Below are 19,603 nucleotides of genomic sequence, written 5' to 3'. Positions count from 1 at the left end.
TTTTGTGCACCAGGCCTCTATTTATAGAAGATAAAGAGATTTTAAAAAGAATACTTGACAAATAGAGGGGTGGGCAAAACTAAGTTTACAGTTGTGAGTACATGAAACCATTTATTCTTGTATTATTATTTATTAATTATTGCATCTTTTATTCGTATTAGAACAGCAAACCTACTTTTGCCAGTGCCTGTATTAAGCAAAAGAAAGTGATGAAACAGTATCTTATAGAATAGGCATCATTGCAAGAGGCATAATAGGCAAAAGTAGAATAATTTACTGATTAAAGAAACAACTAACCAGGAAAGTCTAACAGTTCTGATATTGTATGCACCTTATATGCAAAATTGAAAATTATCAGGAGAAATTTGAAAATCTACAATCATGCCACATCTTCATAAAAATCAAGCAGAAAACATATTTTAACTTATAGATCTTTTTTCAATTATAGCCTTTAAAAGCTGCTCCAGAGTCACAACAATGTGGAAAATTTCACTCACTCACATAGAGGAGCATGAAAGGAAAACGTGGAACCTTTGAAATTGCAGATTAAATAACATGTGACTTTTGTTTTCCATTTCCAGAAGAAAAGGACTGAAGGCTCCCGATGACAATCACACCCACCTGCAGGACACCCAAGTGCCACAGTTTTAGACCTACATGATATTGGGACACACACACCTTCCACTGTGATCTTCAAAGTTGCCTCAAAAGGTTTTATCCTGCCGGGAGCCGGTCCATCCTTGCTGTTTCAAGGGACCTGGCATATATGGCATACTGTTCTTAATATGTTTGCTCACCTTCTTGGAACTATGTGTTTTAACCAAGGTCACCTCTCTGAGAAAGGTTGTTTCACCAGGTAGGGATTTTCCCCTGAAGTTAGGGAGGGAATAAAACCCCTTAACTAAGTGCCAAGTGGGTAATTAATCACTTTAACTATGAACAATAATGCTTAAGCTACATAATCTTTACTCCCTGGAATGGAGATAAGAAACGCCCTAACCTTTGGAATAGAGATTGATAGGATTGGAATCAACTGGTATAAATACAGATGTAACAAGACAACAGGACACAGAACCTACACACAGAACCTACACACAGAACCTACACACAGAACCTACACAGAACCTAGAGACAGAAGAACTTCGCTGGAGAGAACATGGCAAAAGATCCTGGACAGAAACTGGAGACAGAACCTAGAGACAGAACCTAGCGAGAGAACATGGCAAATGATCCTGGACAGAAACTGGCCATAAACCTAGAGACAGAACCTAGCGAGAGAACCTGGCTGAAGAACCTAGAGACAGAACCTGGCTACAGAACCTGGATAGAACATGGCAAGAGAACCTGACTAGAACCTGGTGACTGAACCTGGCTGGAGAACCTGGACAGAACCTGGCTGGAGAACCTAGCGAGGAAACATGGCTACAGAACCTGGCTGGAGAACCTGGAGAACCTGGCTGGAGAACCTAGCAATAGAACATGGACACAGAACCTGGCTGGAGATCCTAACCAGAACTTCGCTGGAGATCCAGACCAGAACTTGGCTGGAGATCCTGGCTAGAGATCCTGGCTAGGCTGCTGATCAACTGAACGCTGTCTCCGTGTCATTCCTTCTTCGCCGACTCCGTCCACACCTTTGGGGACCCCTGGACCTGCTGGGGTTGGACCCCAGCATTATCCTTTTATTTTTTCCATGTGAAAATTAAATATAGCTTATCAAGTTCCCCCAAAATCTGAGACATGATTTGGATTGAAATTGCATTCAGTTTATAGGTGAACCAAATTGACTGACCTCCTTAAAATTAATTTTCCCCACCAATAAGCACCACTGGTCCCCTGATGCACAGCTTCTGTTCTGCCTGCAGTGGTCCTTTAGGACACTGTCCTGCAGGTCTCACACACCTTTCCTTAGATTTATTACTTATACTTTTAAAAATATGTTTCAATTACAATTGATATTCAATATTACTTTATATTAGTTTCAGGTGTACAGCATAGTGGTTAGACATTTATGTAATTTACGAAATGATTACCTTTCCCCCCTTGATAATGCAGGTACCCACCTGCCACCATACAAAGTTATTACAATATTTTCACTATATTCTCTATGATGAACTTTATATCCCCGACACTACCAATTTGTACTTCTTAATCCCTTCACCTTTGTCACCCAGTCCCCGAACTCCCCTCCCCTCTGGCAACCATCAGTTTGTTCTCTGTATCTGTTTTGTTTCTTCATTTATTTTGTTTTTTAGATTTCACATATAAGTGAAATCATATGGCAATTGTCTTTCTCTGAGTTATTTCACATAGAATAATATCTCCTAGGTTTGCCCATCCTATTGCAAATGGTAAGATTTCATTCTTTTTATGGCCAAGTAATATTCCATTGTATATATACACAATCCTTTTGTTTTTTAATCCTCATCCGAGGATATTTTTTCCATTGATCTTTAGAGAGCGGAAGGGAGGGAAGTGGGGTGGGGGAGAAAGAGAGAAAGAGAGAGAGAGAGAGAGGAGAAATATCAATGAGAGAGAGACACATGAATTGGTTGCCTCCCCCGTGTGCCCTGCCTGGTGCCGAGGACTGAACCTGCAACCAAGGTATGTGCCCTTGACCAGAATCAAACCTGGTGGTCCTCAGGCTGATGCTCTATCCACTAAGCAAAACTGGCCAGGGCTACACCCTGTATTTTTAGTGTAAAAACTGTCTATTTGCTAATTGTGTGATTCTGCATGTACATATATATCTCCTAATTTATTTTTAATCTCCTTGATCAATCAATTTCTGAGAGTGGGTATATTAAAATCTTCAACTAAAACTGTTTATTGATTTATTTAATTCTCACTTAATTTTTTTGTTTGGCTTTATGGTTATATTATAGTGGGATATTAGTTTCTTAAGGCAGCCATAACAAGTTACCAAAAACTTGATGGCTTAAAACAACAGAATTACACAGGCTATCATGAACATAAATCACAACATTTGTGGGCGTGAAGGATTAGAGAGGAAAGAAACTAAGTGAATTAATACCTTAGATAAACCAACAACAAAACAAAAAAGTGTTTTAAGAAAGAAAATCAGGAAAACTTGTTAGGGCTTGAAAAACTTAAAATGGCTGGTTGATTTTTCAAACTTCCCTCTCTTCTAGTAATGTTTAAGATGAATACAATGATTTCCTATACTACTCTCTGAGACGGTGGAAATATTAGGGATCTGCATGTCCGAGGCAGCCACTAGGAGTAAGAGTTTAAGTAACTTGCTAACTGGTGACAAAGATTCAAAAGCAGGCAATCTTCGTTCCAATGTTCCTGCTTTTCCACCAGTGGTGAGTTCTTAATTATTAAAAGATCCAGAATAAATAACATTGTTTTTTTCTTATCATTTTCACAATTTTTTTATTTGGCTCTTATAACATCCTATATTATATTACAAACTAGAGACTCAGTGCAAAAAATTCATGCACAGGTAGGGTTCCTAGTCCTGGCCAGCGATCAGGACTGGTCGGGGCCTTCTGGCTGCCAGCCGGGGCCTTCCTTCTGGCTGCTGGCTGGGGCCTTCCTTCCCCTGCTGCCTGCTGCCGGCCGGCCGGGGCCTTCCTTCATTCTGTGCCGCCCTCTTGTGGTCAGTGCACGTCATACTGAATTATCAAACTCCTGGTCAAACTCTCAAAGCAAAGGGACACTTTGCATATTAGCCTTTTATATAGAGAGACTAGAGGCCTGGTGCACAAATTCGTACATCAGTGGGGTCCCTTCGCCTGGCTGGTGATCGGGGCCAATCAGGGCCATCTTGCCCAGTCCTGATTGGGGCTGATTGGAGCCAGTGGCCGGGGAGGGACCGTGGGTCAGCTCCAGGACATGTCCGGCCCCATCTCGGCCAGTCCCGATCAGCTGGACCCCAGCAGTAAGCTAACCTACCAGTTGGAGCATCTGCCCCCTGGTGGTCAGTGCACATAATAGCAACAAGTTGGTCAACCACTTGGTTGGACATTAACATATTAAGCTTTTATATATATTGATCGTTACTCACTGCGCGGAGTTACGCACTTTCCCTCCAGCCCCTGGTCTTGGAGAGCTCATGTCCTTCCAAGGCTCTGTTCACCTCCTTCAGCTGCCACACAGAGTAAATTGCATCATGTCCATGGAAATCCTTTGCAGGCTCCACTGGTGTGTCTTTTTTTTTTTTTTAATATATTTTATTGATTTTTTTTACAGAGAGGAAGGGAGAGGGATAGAGAGTTAGAAACATCGATGAGAGAGAAACATCAATCAGCTGCCCTGCACACTCCCCACTGGGGATATGCCCACAATCAAGGTACATGCCCTTTACCCGAATCGAACCTGGGACCCTTGAGTCTTCAGGCTGATGCTCTATCCACTGAGCCAAACTGGTTAGGGCCATGGGTGTCTTTACTTCACTGCAGTTCCGATTATCCCAACATAAGGAGAGACACCCTCATTATCAGGTAACACCATCATGGTAAGACCCCTGCTTAGCCTACTATAGCGGTTTTAAATAGGCTATGGGTTGCCCTTTGGCTCAGTGGATAGAGCCATGGCCTGTGGTCCTGGGTTCGATTCTGTTCAAGGGCACATTCCTGGGTTGCAGGCTTAATCCCCAGTAGGGGTCATGCAGGAGGCAGCAGATCAATTCTCTCTCATCATTGATGTTTCTATCTCTCTCTGCCTCTGCCTTCCTCTCTGAAATCAATAAAAAATATATTAATAAAAATAAAAGTAAATAGATCATGAAACAAACGTTGATGTTCTCCATCCATCCAGTCCCCTCACACTCTCTTCACCCTCTGCCTCCACACACACTCTGCTGGGGTCTGTAAAATGGGGTCAGGATTTCTACTTCAACCAAGGCCGATGCTTCTGCAGGGCCCTCCTTCCCCGCCCATCTGTGTCCCCAGTCCTGTGGGGTCTCTCCTTCCCTCCCCTCCATCTAACTTGGTGGGCCCTGCTCCGCCTGCTCCTTCTGCGACTTCCTGTCTGCAGCCTCCTCCTTTCTCCTCCCCTCTGGTGGTGGAGCTCCCCAAAGGCTGTGTGGGGCTGTGGGGAAGGGACTGTGTGAGGCCATGCAGAGCTGTGCCAGGGCAGGCTAGCCCAGGCGGGGCCTCAGTAGAGAGCTGGGGTGACAAGTCATGGGGAGGAGGAGGGAGGGACATGGAACCTGTCCTGTGGGAGAGGCACCAGGCTCCTCAGCTGCCCCCACCCAGCAGCTTTTCTAGGCCCCTGCGCAGCTGTTGCCCTCTGCCCCTTGCTGCTTCCCACTTCCTTTCAAGTTTTGGAATCAGTTTCTCCCACCCAGCCCTGCCCCCCTCTCTGCTGAGTCCTGGGAGCCCGATGCCTGGCCGATCACCCCATAATGGTGCTACCCATTCTCCTGGAGTAGTTAGTGAAACTTAACAAAAAGAAGCAGCTCTGAAGATTATAAATTGCGCACTGAGAATGCCACAGACTGCGGAGGGCTGCGCAGTCCACAGCTCTCGGACCACGTGTAGCAACCTCCAGGGCCAACCTGTCCCTCCTGGCTCCTGCCCCTGCCTGCCTCCACCCAGGCTGGGGCCAAACCCTGGGAGCTTCCTAAGGGCTCTCACCTCACACCTCACTTTCCAGTCCAGCCCACCAGCGCCCGCAGCAAGCTAACCTACTGGTGGTCAGTGTGCATCATAGTGGCTGGTCCAGCAGCTGAACTCCCAGTCAGGGGACAATTTGCATATTAGGCTTTTATTATATAGGATTAGCAAGTGAAGCTGAGGAAGAGTAAGAGATGGTCAAGGGGCCTTGGATGGCTAGCTCAGTTGGTTAGCAAGATGTCCTGATATGTAAGAAGAAAAAAAAGATGTCCTCATATGCCAAGGTTTTGGGTTTGAGTCCCATTCAGGGCACATAGAAGAAACAACCAACCAATGCAGAAATAAGTGGAACAACAAAGCCTTGGCTGATTTTTCTCAGTGGTTAGAGCATTTGCCTATGAGCCGAAGGGTCTCAGGTACTATTCTGGTCAAGGGCACATACCTTGTACCTTAGTAGCAGGCTGGATTCCAGGCTCCAGTTGGTTGGGGTGAATGTAGGAGGCAAACAGTTGATGTTTCTCTCTCTCTCTCCCTTCCATTCTCTCTCTATAAAAATCAATGGGAAAATATCTTCGGATGAGGATTAACAACAACAACAATTTTAAAAATCGGATCAATGAAAAAAAAGCCATTGTTTATCTTTTTTTTCTTATGTACAGATTATTTTATTGTAAAAATGTAATAATTATAAATCGGTCTGTTGTAAAATCAATACTGTTAGCATAAATGTAATTCCAAGTTGTTTTTATAAATCAGATCAGTTCCAAGCAGAAATAAGCATTAATCCATGATGGTGTTGAGGTTATCTTCAAAAGACACTAAGGCATTAAAAATGTGTTTTTCCTATAAGGAACTCAGAAAAATTAAAAATTCTGAGTGGATTATCTTTTCTTCATATATAGCAACCATATTTTTATATAATAGGCCATGAGTTGATATGTAAACATACTAATTTCACCAAGATTTTTTTTCTTACCAAACGAAATTATATTTCTGCTAGAAACTTTCATTCTGATCATTTCAAGTGAAGAATCCAACCAATTGTCAAAAGCAAACACATTTCTTTTAAATGATTCTTAAGCCCTAACCTTCATTGTCCCTTTCATTTTCATTAAAAGCCATTATTATATAACTAGGGGCCCAGTGCACAAATTTGTGCACCTTGAAAGGACCTGTGGGCCATGAGGCTGTGGTGGGCACAGGCACAGGTCTTGGCCCACCCTCTGCGCCCCCGCCCGGCCCCTCCTGCTGCAGTCCCTGGTCCCCTGTCTGCTGGGAGCCCCGCTCTCATCGCTGCCACTCCCTCACACTGACTGACAGCACAGAGCGACTGGGGCCAGCGCCATCAGCAGGTGCAAGCAGTGGCTGCTGCCCCCATCGTCCCTCAGGAGCAGGGGGAGGCAGAGAAGCCCTCAGGGGTAATAGGGACCAGCAGCCACTGTTCACACCCACTGATGGCGCCCAGCCATCGGGAACAGTGCTGGGTGCTGGCAGCGGGTGTGAGCGCTGGGCGGGACCTTGGCATGTGGGAGCAAAGAATTTTTAGTAATCACCAGAGGCTCGCCCTGATGACAGCAACTGGTGCCTCGCCTTGGTCTGGCGCCCTTGCTCACCTGCTCCACCATCCTGTTGCAGCCAACACTCGCCATGTTCCACGCACGCCCCCAGGTGGTCAGCGCATGTCATAGAGACAAGTTGTTCGGTTGTTCCACTGTTCGGTCTACAGTGGGGCCTTGACTTACGAGTTTAATTCATCCCGTGACGGAGCTCATAACTCAAATTACTCATATGTCAAATCAATTATGAACGAGTGAGACACGTGATGCTGGGCTGATGTTGTGGCATTCACTGTGACGTTCGCTGCGCCAACTAACAGTGGGGTATCTGAAGCTTGCTCGTAACCCGAATTTTAGCTCGCCACTAAAAGCAAAAAGTCGACTGAGAGACGGCTCGTATCTCAAAAAACTCGTTAGTCGGGACACTCGTAAGTCAAGGCCCCACTATATTTGCATATTAGGGTTTTATATATATAGATTTGCTATGGAAACTGGATTATCATCTGAAAGACTTGCATTTGCACATCTAGCACAGCAGAATCTTCTATCCAGTGGTGAGTGCGTCAGTGGATTACGGGTATGAATTCCATGCTTTGCTTCATAGGCAGAGAGCAACTCGGCACCAGACCAGGGCTCCGACCCTCACAAGTTAGCTTTCTCCCTTGCAGCCAGGTGAGACCCATGCTGCATAAAGGTGTAAATCGCGACCTTAGGCTTCTGGGCGTTGTACTAGTCCAACAGAGCCTGGATGCGGGCCCCATAGTCAGGATGGACATCGCTTAAGTTCCTGACCGCTTTCCTCTGGATGAACAGCTGGGCATCCTTCAGGTGGCCGGCGATGTTCTCACACAGGCGTTTTCTCTGCTCCTCGTTCAGTATACTCGTATAGAACGTCTGCACCTGAGAGACGCTATCACCATTGGCAGTGTTGTAGCGCCACACGTCCCTGAGACGCAGGTGCTGCTCTCCAGGGCGAACTTCGGCTGTTGTTCTGGGGCACTGAGCTGTTGGGGTAGTAGTTGGGAGCACCACCCTGGTGGTCGACCATGCACATGGAGCCGTCATGCTGGTAGTTGGCCACTCGAGCACGGTAGGGACAGTTCACAGGGATCTGAAGGTACTTGGGTCCCAGGCGGTGGCAGTATCAGGATAGGAAAAAAAGCAGCCTGAAGCATCTTGTCAGGGCTGGGTTCAATGTCAATGCCATGCGGCATGTTGCTCGGGTCGAACCAACTGCTCAACCTCAGCAAAGTAATTGACTGGGTTCCGATTTAAGACCAGTTTACCAACTGGGATAAGAGGGTAGTCCTTGTGAGGCCAAATCTTGGTAACATTGAATGGAGTAAATGGAGAACTTTCTGCCTGACTGAAGGTCATGACCTGGATGTAAAAAGTCCAGGAGGGGTAGTTGCCTGTGGCGATGGCATTAAAGAGACCCTGGAGCCCATAGTCAGGATCTTCATGGGAGAGTCTTGCTGCATCTTCAACCAAAAGGTTTTTGATGCCCTGGTCAGTCTTATAATGGAATTTGCAATAAACGTCCTCTCCTTTCGCATTAACCAGCTTGAAAGTATGCGACCCATATCCATTCATGTGCCTGTGTCCATCTGGAATCCCCCGATCACTGAACAAGAAGAAGACAATGCAGAGGCTCGGGCCGCAGGCTCCAGAAGTCCCAGGCCATGTCTGGGTCCTTCAGGTGCGTTTGAGGGTTTCTCTTTTGGCTGTGGGTGAAGGAACAATATGGCATCCCTGATGAAGAAAATGGGGGTGTTGTTCCCAACAAGATCCCAATTACCAAGCTCTGTGTAAAATTTCACTGCAAACCCACAAGGGTCAGCTGAGCCCGATTCTCCAGCAACAGTGGAGAATTGAACTGCAATCAAACTCTTTCCAATATGCTCGAACACCTTCGCCTTGGAGTATTTGGTAATGTTGTACGTGATCTCAAAGTAGCCAAAAGCCCCTGCTCCTTTAGTATGCATGACTCTCTCAGGAATCCTCTCCCGGTCAAAGTGAGCCATTTCATCGGTGAAAACCACAGCTTGAACCAGGAGGGGCCCCTGTTGTCATAATATTAAGTTTGTCCCCTATTGGAATACCGGCCCCAGAGGTGAGGACATCAGGTTTCTGCGTGTTCCACTGCTCCTTCCAATGCTTCATCTGGTCGCTGGCTGGTCCCAGGAGTCCCTCATGACGTCAGGCTTGGGTTGCAGAACATTGCAGGAGGCCTCAGCTCATGCCACCTTCTGCAGCCAACGTGGCTACTGCCCCTGTTTATCTTAATATAAGAAAATGTATTTAGGAAATGAATTTTGTGTGACATTCAATTTATTGAAGTATATATTACCACAGATGAACACTTTCTTTTTTAAAAATCTTTATTGTTGAAAGTATTACAGATGTCCCCCTTGTTTTCCCCACTGACCCCCTCCACCTCCAACCAACCCTCCTAGGTCTTCACCACACTGTTGTCATGTCCGTGGGTTATGTATATACGCATATAGATTCTTTGGTTAATCTCTCCTCACCCACCCGCCCAGCCCTGCCTTCCCTCTGAGATTTGTCAGTCTGTTCCATGCTTCTGTCTCTGGATCTATTTTGTTCAACTGTTGTCTTAAAATTTCAACATTCTCTGATAATCACCATTATCAGGGAAAAGAAATGTTATCAATTTTTCATCTTTGAAGAGTATCAAATTCCAGAGAACAGTGAGCAAGGCAGTACTTCAGAAAATACATGACATGTGGCTACTTAACCTAACAATTTAAAGTTTCTGACAGCCCTTACTTTAAATTATCTCTACAGAGCTTTTCTCTACCAACTTAACTTACCTCTGGCTTTGCATTTACACGTGCTTAACACAAGAAGGATGACTAGAATTTAAAACAGTTATGAAAATGTTGGAATTACGTTTTGTTGCTTATTTCCAACCAATAATTGAGGGCTGGTAATAAAATATTGGTGACATTAGCAATGTCCATGAAATAAAGCACTGTGTATACAAGAAACCTAGGACTCTCATCAACCTATGAACATGCTTTTGTCTTAGATGATTTGCGTCTGTTAACTCAATAAACCTGTCTTTATCCTAAGTACTCAGAAGTAATCAACTGTGGCTCAATCTGTTTTTTACTTAAATGGTGTTATCTGTGTTTCAAGACATGATCAAATGGTGTTTGACCAACTTCCATTAAATCCCACTCCGCCGCTAGGGGGAGACGCAGGCGGGCGGCGGCGGCACCCAGAGACCCGCAGAGGGACCGGCTCCAGTGGCGCCCCCAGGGCCTCCATCTTGGCCTTAGGGAAGGGAGCGGTGTCTGGGTCTCCTTGCCGGCTCCAGTCTCTGGGCCCCACACGGACGCTGGGAGCAGGCTGTCCCTTGGCCGAACGGCACAGCGCGGCGCAGCGGAGTCAGCCCGGGGACACGTCGCCCAGCCCCACAGACCCGGTTCCGAGTGGTCCCGACAAGATGGAGGACGCCGTCTCCTCCCGCAGCCATGACGGGCGGCGGCGGTGCTCCTCACGGGATGAGGCGCGGGTGGACGTGCGTCCGCCCCAGATCGCTCGGGGACGCCTTCGCCCGTCGCCCGACCCGTTGGCCCGGGGCTACTCCTGCCCGTTGCCCCGCACGGGGCCTCCAGCCTCCAGGATTTGGACAGGAGGGCGTAGGGGACATCGAGGCAGCGTCCCTCCCCGGGCAAAATGCTGGGAACAGCCGCGGCGGACTGGACGCCCGGGCCCGAGCGAGGGCAAGCGGTCCGGCCTCTGTCTCGGAATCTCCGGACACAGCAACTTCCTGCCCATAGTCCAGGGATCGAGCTCTTGACCAGGAGGCGGCAAAACAGGGTCAGGGGACAGGCACGACCGACTAGGTTGGGGCGGGGTAGGAGGAAGGAGGTAGCCGGGCGGGCTGGCGAGGAAGCGAAGCCGAGGGTGGGACCGATGCATGATGGACAGCCTCACGGGCCATCCCTTCTAGGGATTCCTGAAGGAAGGCAGATGTAGCCAATGGACGCGCCCCGGGCCGGACCTCCACTGCAGCCATTGGGAGCCTGGGAGGCAGGGCCTGCCCCGGCCTGGCCGCGCTGTCGCCGCCTCCCGCTCACACAGCGGTAACCCCGCGACTGCCTGGAGTGGCTGGTGCGTTCGCCCTGGGGAGTGGGTCGGGGAAGGGGAGCCACAGCCAGAACCGGTGAGCCTCATCTCCGCGGTCTTTGCATTCCTGGCCCGCCGACAGCCTCCAGAGGCTGAGATGGGCGAGGAAGGCCTCCGGAGCCTCTCACCGGCCCGGGACTAACCGCTGCGGCGCGGCTGCTGTCGCCACTGGGCGTCGGGCCCAGGGGACTAGTCGGGTTCCCGTGCGGCCTAAGGGCTGCGGGCTCGCGGGCTAGGCCAGGTGGGCCGGGTGAGAACGCCGGGCAGTGACGCCTCTGGCATTTTCCTTTCTGTCGGGGGAGCGTTTGGGGAGGGGCGCCCGGTCCTCCCTCTCTCCCTGGGCTGCGCCAGAGCTTGGGGTCCCCAGTTTTGTGGGCGACGTTCCGCGTCCGCTCCAGGGCCTGCTCTGCGCTCCCCTTCAGTTCTTAATGGGGCGCATTCTCGTGGCGGACGGGACGGGGATGGGTCACAAGTCTCGGACCCAGGGCAAACGCTCGGGACTAACGTGGGAGATTTCAGCTCTGTGGCGACGTCTGCAGCCCCTACCCGGGCGCCCGGAGTGATGCGGGTGGGTCCATTGGGAGGTAATGCCATTATTCCATTTCCCTTGCTGGCGTCAAAGCAGCGTTTGCCCCGCTCGCGTCCTTTGAGCTGGCCGGGTGCCTCCGCCCCCCATTCTGTACTTTGAGGGAACAGACGCAGCTCTGTCTGGTGGTGCGATACCAGTTTTTAAATTCTGGTTTCCCTGCTTCACTGGGGGATGGGGAAGGCAAAAGAGCCCTGAACGCCTTTCTTCTATGTCCCCCTGCAGGGTAGGAATTGTACAGCGTCCAGGTTGGCTGTAACTAAACCGTTTTTCATCTTTTCTCTCCTTCTAGGACCAGGAATTACTTTCTGGCCAGTCTGGTGACGCTTTGGCAGAAATTAAGAAGGAAAATATCCCCCTTAAGAGTAATTTAACCCTGCTTTTCTGTTTCATACATTGAGTGCAATAGTACAATGTTGTTTTGTGTGATTTATCTTTCTGTTATCTTGAAGGCAAAAAGCTAATTGCTTGGATGGACCCTGTCACCAGAGCCCTGCCAGGCAAACACCTGGGCAAGTGCTGGGAGTGGGTGCCATTGATGCTTAATACCACTGATATTCTCTAAAGTTCCAAAATAGGACTTAAAGGTAGTTCTATTTTACAAGTTTTGTATTTCCTATTATTTTCTTTCCAATGAATACAAACATTTCTTTTTGTTTACTGTTGGATTAACAAAATCTGGCTCTCCTATTTTGTTTTAAAGTTCATGTAAAGACTATTTTTTGTATGTGTCTGTCTTTCATTTGAGGAAAATTTATTTTTATGTACCCTTCTGGTTCCCAATCAGCATTACATCAGGAGGTAGATAGTCTAGTTGTCACAATACATAGTTCCGAGCTTGACCACTGAATTGATAGTGACGACCAGATCCTTCCATTATGAAATGAACGTTTTTTCCTTGTTACCAGAAAGTAATCTACTTGGTGTTCATTTTTAAAAAAAATACTTTTATTGATTTCAGAAAGGAAGGGAGAGGGAGAGTGGGAAAGGAAGGGAATGGAAAGGCACAGGTGTACTCCAAGGAGGTAGAATGCCTTTTTTCAACTTTTAAAAAGCACATTTTAAAAAACTATAACACCAAGATATACATTTAAAAATGATTAAAATGGCAAGTTTTATGTTTTACATAGACATTTATATATAATTGTTATGTACATTTTTTAGACATAATGCTGTTGCATACTTAATAGACTACTATACAGTGAAAGCATAACTTTTATTTGCACTGGGAAGCCAAAAATATTGTGATATTTGCTTTATTGCAGTGGTGTGGAACTGAACCCTCAATATCTCCAAGGCATGCCTATAAAAACAACTATGAGATGAGATGTTACTATAAGTAACTAAGTATAATTGGGCAAAGTACATTATATATATATATGCTTGTGTTAGTTTTTATCTTTACCCCTAAGTAGACATCCTGTTAACTTTGCAAGGGGTTTATTCATTACTAGAGATTTGTATTTGAGTCCTGCTTCAGTTTCTTCCTTTTTGTATAGTGGTAGTAAAATTTTGTATCAACCTTCTCTGTGTAGATTTTTCTTTGATTTTACATTATTTGATTTTACATTAATTTTCATTGTATCATACAAAACTAAATTCAATTAAACATTAATTTGTAGATGAATGAGATACCACAGTTATGAAAATGTTTAAGATTAATTAGACAATTGTTGAAATCCTAGGATATAGGCCAAAGATTTGTCTAAATACTGTTTCATGCACAATGATTTAACATTGTTTGCAGTCTTTCATATGGTCCAGGCATGTTCAATTATTTCAATAAAAACCTTGGAGTCAGCCCTGACTGGTTTGGCTCAGTGGATAGAGCGTCGGCCTACGGACTGAAGGGTCCCAGGTTCGATTCCAGTCAGGGGCATGTGCCTTGTTTGCGGGCGCGTCCCCAGTAGGGGGGTTGGGGGGGGGGTGCAGGAGACAGCTGATTGATGTTTCTAGCTCTCTATCCCTCTCCCTTCCTCTCTGTAAAAAATCAATAAAACATATTAAAAAACAAACAAACAAAAAACCCTTGGAGTCATATTATCCCCATTTAGTTTACAGTTTAGAAAACCAAAACTCACTGTCACCGCTAATTATTAAATCCATAATGTTTTCTCTGTTTTTGAATAATATTTTAGAAATAGTAGAAACTTTTCTGTAGTCTTATGTTTATGGAATTAAGAAACTGTTAGATGGTTAAATTAAATACACAATGGCTTTTAGTAGTGGTTAACTTTTTTTATTATCTGGGATTTTGAAAATAGGTGAATACTTAAACTTTTTTCCTTTTTTGAAATATATTTTTATTGATTTCAGAGAGGAAAAGAGAGGGGAGAGGGAGATAGAAACATTAATGATGAAATAGAATCATTGATCGGCTGCCTCCTGCACGCCCCCTACTGGGGATCGAGCTGGCAAACCCCCCCCCCCCCACCCCCGCATGTCCCCTTGACCGGAATTGAACACAGGCTGATGCTCTATCCACTGAGCCAAACCAGCTAGGGCTTAAACTTTTTTCAGAGGTAGGTGACTGCAGTGAGCTGAACATAAAGAAAGAATGTCCTTTGTATTTTCATTGAGAAGATTGAGGTAGGTCCTAGGACATAGCAGCCACAAGAGTCTACTGTACAATTGACTATAGCTCTTTTCCAGAAATTGTTCTTTTCTGTTTTACATTTATTCAAATGAAGAAAGGACTGAGAGTTCGTATATAACAGTTCTTATATTTCATAACTCAGTTGAGGCTAAATTATTGCCTCTTGCCTTTGAAAATTAACCACATACTAAGTTTACTGAAGAAGTGTTGACCATGATCCCAATTTTTGTGTTTATTTTGTAACCCTTCTATACTGGTCTCTTAGATTCATTATTTCTGCATCTTTGAAATAGACTTATTTGAATGTTAACTTTTTTTTAAATGAACTAGTTCATTGTAATAAAAGAAATGATTTTAAAAAATTGTTTTATATATTAATTGCATATAACATAATGGTTGTGAGATAGATTCTGGAGTCAGATTTCTTGGATTTGAATCCTGACTCTATCCTTCTCAGCATTGGAGACTTGGACAGGCCATGTGGATTCCTTATCTTCTGAGTCTTAAGTTTCCTAATGGGTAAAGTGGGAAAAAAAGAATAGTTCCTACCTTATGTAAACATTAACTAAATATATTATTGACATAGCACCTATTACATAACTATAACTATTATCAACTAAATTACTTGGGAGAATTTTAGAATAGAAATGTTACTTAGCATTTCAATATGAGATGTTTAAACACCCATACAGTTCCCACCTCCTTCACTCTCGAGTTTCTAGCTAAGAAAATTGAAGCCAGCATGGATAAACTTACCTAAGTTTTCCACCTATCATTTCTACACTAATATATATTCCAGTTATGCCTACTTTTTTCTCTCTGGCCTTTGAAATAGAGGTGATTTCTATTCAAGATCAATGTCACTGCCACCTGTGCACATATCCACATCTAACTTGCAAGAGCCTCGCTTTATTGATTATTCACTTCTCCAGATTCTTTGTTTAATCCTCACCCGAGAATTGAGGGTATTTTTTATTTTCTTTTTGTTTCTAAGAGTATTTTTTCCATTGACTTTTGGAGTGAGTAGAAGGGTGGGGAGTGGAGGAGAAAGAGAGAACCATCGAGGTAAAAGAGACACATTGATTATTTGCCATCCATAGCGCCCAGACAGGACCTGGGATCGAACCTGGGACTTTTTGGTCCTCTGGTCCACTGAGCAAAACCAGCTAAGGCCAGATTCTTTCCTTTGTCATACCCAAGTGCGTAGTAGGTACAAAGAAGTGTTTGTTGAATATAACAGAGTGGTTAAGAATTTGGAGTCTGGAATTAAAGTCCTATTTGAGCTTATCAATAACAATTTAATTAGCTTATCTTTCCTGATCTGTAAAATTGATTAAATTATGTCTATACAGTGGGGCCTTGACTTACGAGTTTAATTCGTTGGAGACCGAGCTCGTTAAGGAGCTCGTTAACTCAAATTACTCTATCAACTCAATGCAAAAAATCGGCTGAGAGACAGCTGGTATCTCAAAAAACTCGTTAGTCGGGACACTCGTAAGTCAAGGCCCCACTGTATCATGGGGTTTATAGAATTATACATAGAAAACACAGCATGATGTTTGAAGATTACTGCACAAAAGGGCAAAAGTGATTCAGAAAGATTCAATCATATAGTTATATTGGAAGTAGAGAATTTGAAAAAATGACAAAAGACTAGGGAAATAGGGATTGGACAATGACAGTCATTTTAGCAGATAGTATACATAGTAGATTGATTATATTTGGAGTGTGGATTATTAGTACTTGATAAATTATTTTACTGCTGTTTTCTGTTCTTTTTTAAAAAATATATATTTTTATTGATTTCAGAGAGGAACGGAGAGGGAGAGAGAGAAACATCAATGATGAGAGAGAATCATTGATCAGCTGCCTCCTGCATGCCCTACACTGGGGATCAAGCCTGTAACCCGGTCATATGCCCTGAACAGTAATTGAACTGTGACCTCATGGTTCATAGAGCAACGCTCAATCATTGAGTCACGCTGGACAGGCGTTACTGTTTTTTATTTCAAAGGAAGACAGGTATTTTTTTCCCTATAAAGGGTGAGTAGGTAATTGAGTACAGTAGGTCCTCAAAAATGTTTCATTATGAGGTCAACAGGGGGTGAGGTGAGGGCAAGACTGGGGGGATGAGGGGATAATGGGGGGATAAAGATACACTTGTAATAGCTTAATAAAACATTTTAAAAAATGTTTCATTATAAGATTGATGAGATGCTGTAGGAACCAGCTGTTGTTTATATCCTATGGTTATATCAATCAGCCTATGGTAAAATTGGTTTCCTTACATGTTTTGCTTCAGGTAACAGAACCTATTGATGCTAAAGAAGGATTACTCTTAGTTGAGTAGATGTTCTTTTAAGATTTGACTTTGGTTGGTGGTCACACAGTACAATATACAGATCTTGTAGCATAAAACCCCACACCTGAAACCTATATGATCATGTTTACCAATGTCACCCCAGTAAATTAATTAAAAACAGCATTTTTTAGGGACTACCAAAAATTGTATAAATTTTATCGAACTGTGAAGAAGTAAGCATTAATGGAAGAGGATAAACAGAATGGTGACCAATTTTTTCCCTAAATGTTAGATTAAAATCACATAAAGAATAGAATTAAAAATTTCATTTGTGCTAGTTCTTGCAATAATAATATACTATAACTTTTTTTTTTCTTTTTCTGTCTCTTACAGGTTGTTGTTGTTGTTTTTTGTCATAGACACATGTTCAGTGGGAGAATTCGACTTGACTGAACAGACTTCTGTGTTATTAGGGAGTAAAGCCATGGCAACTAGTCTCACGGACGTAGGAAATTCATTTGGTCATCCAACTAGTACTTTAGTTAATAGATCGAGAAACTCATCGGTGCAAGACAATGATGATGATGTTGTGTTTATTGAATCTATACATCCTCCTTCAACTTCTTCAGCAATAGTTGATCAAAAAAATTTTATATTTGCTTCATCAAGAAATGAAAAACTACAAGGAAATGATTCCCTAATTCCTTCCTCAAGAGATTTGGCTTCTCAAAAGGGATATATAAGTGAGACTATTATTATTGATGATGAAGAGGACATAGAAACAAATGGAGGGGAAAAAAATTCTTTCAGTTTTATTGAATGGGGACTTCCAGGAACTAAAAACAGAACCAAAGATGTGGACTTCTCCACTTCCAGTCTTTCAAGAAGAAAGGTAAATGTAGGAATGGGTAATAGTGTTATCACTACAGAATTGACTCTGAAATTCAGATTGCTAGTGTTAACAGCCTTAGAAACAGGTATAAGCTCTCTGAATGATGGGCAAGATATGAACTTAATTATTACACTTTTAGCATCACTATAGAATACCAACTTGGGAGATGTCACTAAAGGACTTCAGCCAAGTAATTTTGGTGTTAATATACAAACATACACCCCATCTTTAACTTCACAGACCAAGACTGCAGTAGGACCTTTTAATCCTGGTAGGATGAATGTGGCAGGAAATGAATTTCAGAAAGGAGGATTTGCGACTCATCACAGTCCTGGTAAGCCATGAGTGATCTACCCCAAGTGAAAAAACTGTTGGTTGTTATTTTTACAACCCATTTCATTTATGTTCTATATGTGAAATATTTTCTTTCTCTCGACTTTCAGGTTATGATAGCGTATTTTACTTAATAAAACTGTGCAGTCTACTTGGTCTGTGAATTTTCAGAAATTTAATCTATTATACCTATTGTAGTTTACATCTAAAGTGGTTTAATTGAAAACCTCCATAACCATTACCATTGACCTTGTTTACTAGTGTCTATTTTAATGTAAAAATCATAGAATAAAAAGGTGTGTTGGCCCTAGCCAGCTTGGCTTAGTGGATAGAGCGTCAGCCCACAGACTGAAAGGTTTTGGGTTTGATTCTGGTCAAGGACATGTACATAGATTGCAGACTCCATCCCTGGCCTGTAGGCAAACAAATGATGAGTCCCTCTCACATTGATGTTTCTCTCTCCCTCCCTCCCTCGCCCTCCCTTTTACTCTCTCTAAAAATCAATGGGAAAATATCCTTGGGTGAAGATTAACCACAACAAAAAGATGTATTGAACTGAAGGGGAATATAATGTAATATAATGTAGTAATTGACTTTTATTTAAGTTATAATTATGTAACTTGAAATTTCAATTTTTGCTTAATGTGTTTATTTTGAGACTGCTTGTCTCTGATTTTTATTTTTAAATCATCATTTTATTGCTTAATTTTAAAGGTTTCTTGCTTTAATTCAGAGATCTATACTTTTGAAAGTCTTGTTCTGAAAAAATTAAGATATAATGATAGTTATTTAAAACTTAGCAAATCCTTTTTGTGGCTTTTTCATGACACGTGGGGTTTTTCTTTTTCAAATATATTTTTATTGATGTCAGAGAGGAAGTGAGAGAGAGAGACAGACACCAGTAATGAGAGAGAATCATTGATCAGCTGCCTCCTGCACTGGGAATTGAGCCCGCAATCTGGGCATGTGCACTGACCAGGAATCAAAGCATAACCTCCTTGTTCATAGGTTGAAGCTCACGCACTGATATTTGAGTGTTGATTTTGTTATCTGCTCATTGCTGAATTCATTTATTAAATCTAGTAGTTTTTTTGGTGGAGTCTTTAGGGTTTTCTATGTACAATATCCTGTAATCTGCAAATAATAATAGTTTTACTTTTCCTTTCCAATATGGATGCCTTTTATTTCTTCTTATCTGATCACTTTGGCTAGAATTTCCAGTACTATCTTGTAAAGGAGTTGTGAAAACTGACATCCCTGTTTTTAGGGGAAATGGTTTTAGTTTTTGCCCATTGAGGATGATGTTTGCTGTAGGTTTGTTATATATGGGCTTTATCATGTTGAGATATGCTCCCTCTATTTCTGCTTTGCTGAGAGATTTTATTTAAAAAGGGTGTTTGATTTTGTCAAAAGCTTTTCCTGCATCTATTGATATGATCGTGTGATTTTTTTTATTTTTATTTTTTAAAAATATATTTTTGATTTTAGAGAGGAAGAGAGAGAGAGAGAGAGAGAGAGAGAGAGAGAGACATCAATGATGAGAGAGAATCACTGATCAGTTGCCTCCTGCACTACTGGGGATCGAGCCCGCAACC

The 19,603-nt window shown here is 43.5% G+C and overlaps 1 protein-coding gene and 1 pseudogene across 10 annotated transcripts in view; one reads left to right on the top strand and one right to left on the bottom strand.

The window, feature by feature from the left end:
* Window positions 1-7,707: 7,707 nt before the first annotated feature.
* Window positions 7,708-9,313, bottom strand: LOC118651194 (annotated as a pseudogene).
* Window positions 9,314-11,225: 1,912 nt separating this feature from the next.
* The window catches only part of ZMYM5 (zinc finger MYM-type containing 5), a 60,370-nt gene continuing 51,992 nt past the window's right edge, over window positions 11,226-19,603 (top strand). For 3 of the 10 annotated variants that reach the window (XM_036298734.1, XM_036298731.1, XM_036298733.1), the window contains exons 1-4: window positions 11,231-11,336; window positions 12,178-12,472; window positions 17,177-17,675; window positions 17,916-18,009. In XM_036298734.1, coding sequence (XP_036154627.1) covers window positions 17,268-17,675; window positions 17,916-18,009 — 502 coding nt within the window. In that variant the 5' untranslated portion in view covers window positions 11,231-11,336; window positions 12,178-12,472; window positions 17,177-17,267. Of the gene's footprint in view, window positions 11,337-12,177; window positions 12,473-17,176; window positions 17,676-17,915; window positions 18,010-19,603 lie in introns of those variants that run through there. The other 7 variants (XM_036298727.1, XM_036298728.1, XM_036298729.1 and 4 more) reach the window with 7 other exon arrangements.

Source organism: Myotis myotis, unplaced genomic scaffold (genome assembly GCF_014108235.1).
Source record: "Myotis myotis isolate mMyoMyo1 unplaced genomic scaffold, mMyoMyo1.p scaffold_m19_p_3, whole genome shotgun sequence".
NCBI lineage: Eukaryota > Metazoa > Chordata > Mammalia > Chiroptera > Vespertilionidae > Myotis > Myotis myotis.
Note: the sequence above shows the minus strand (reverse complement) of the source record. Positions and strands in the feature narration are given on the sequence as shown.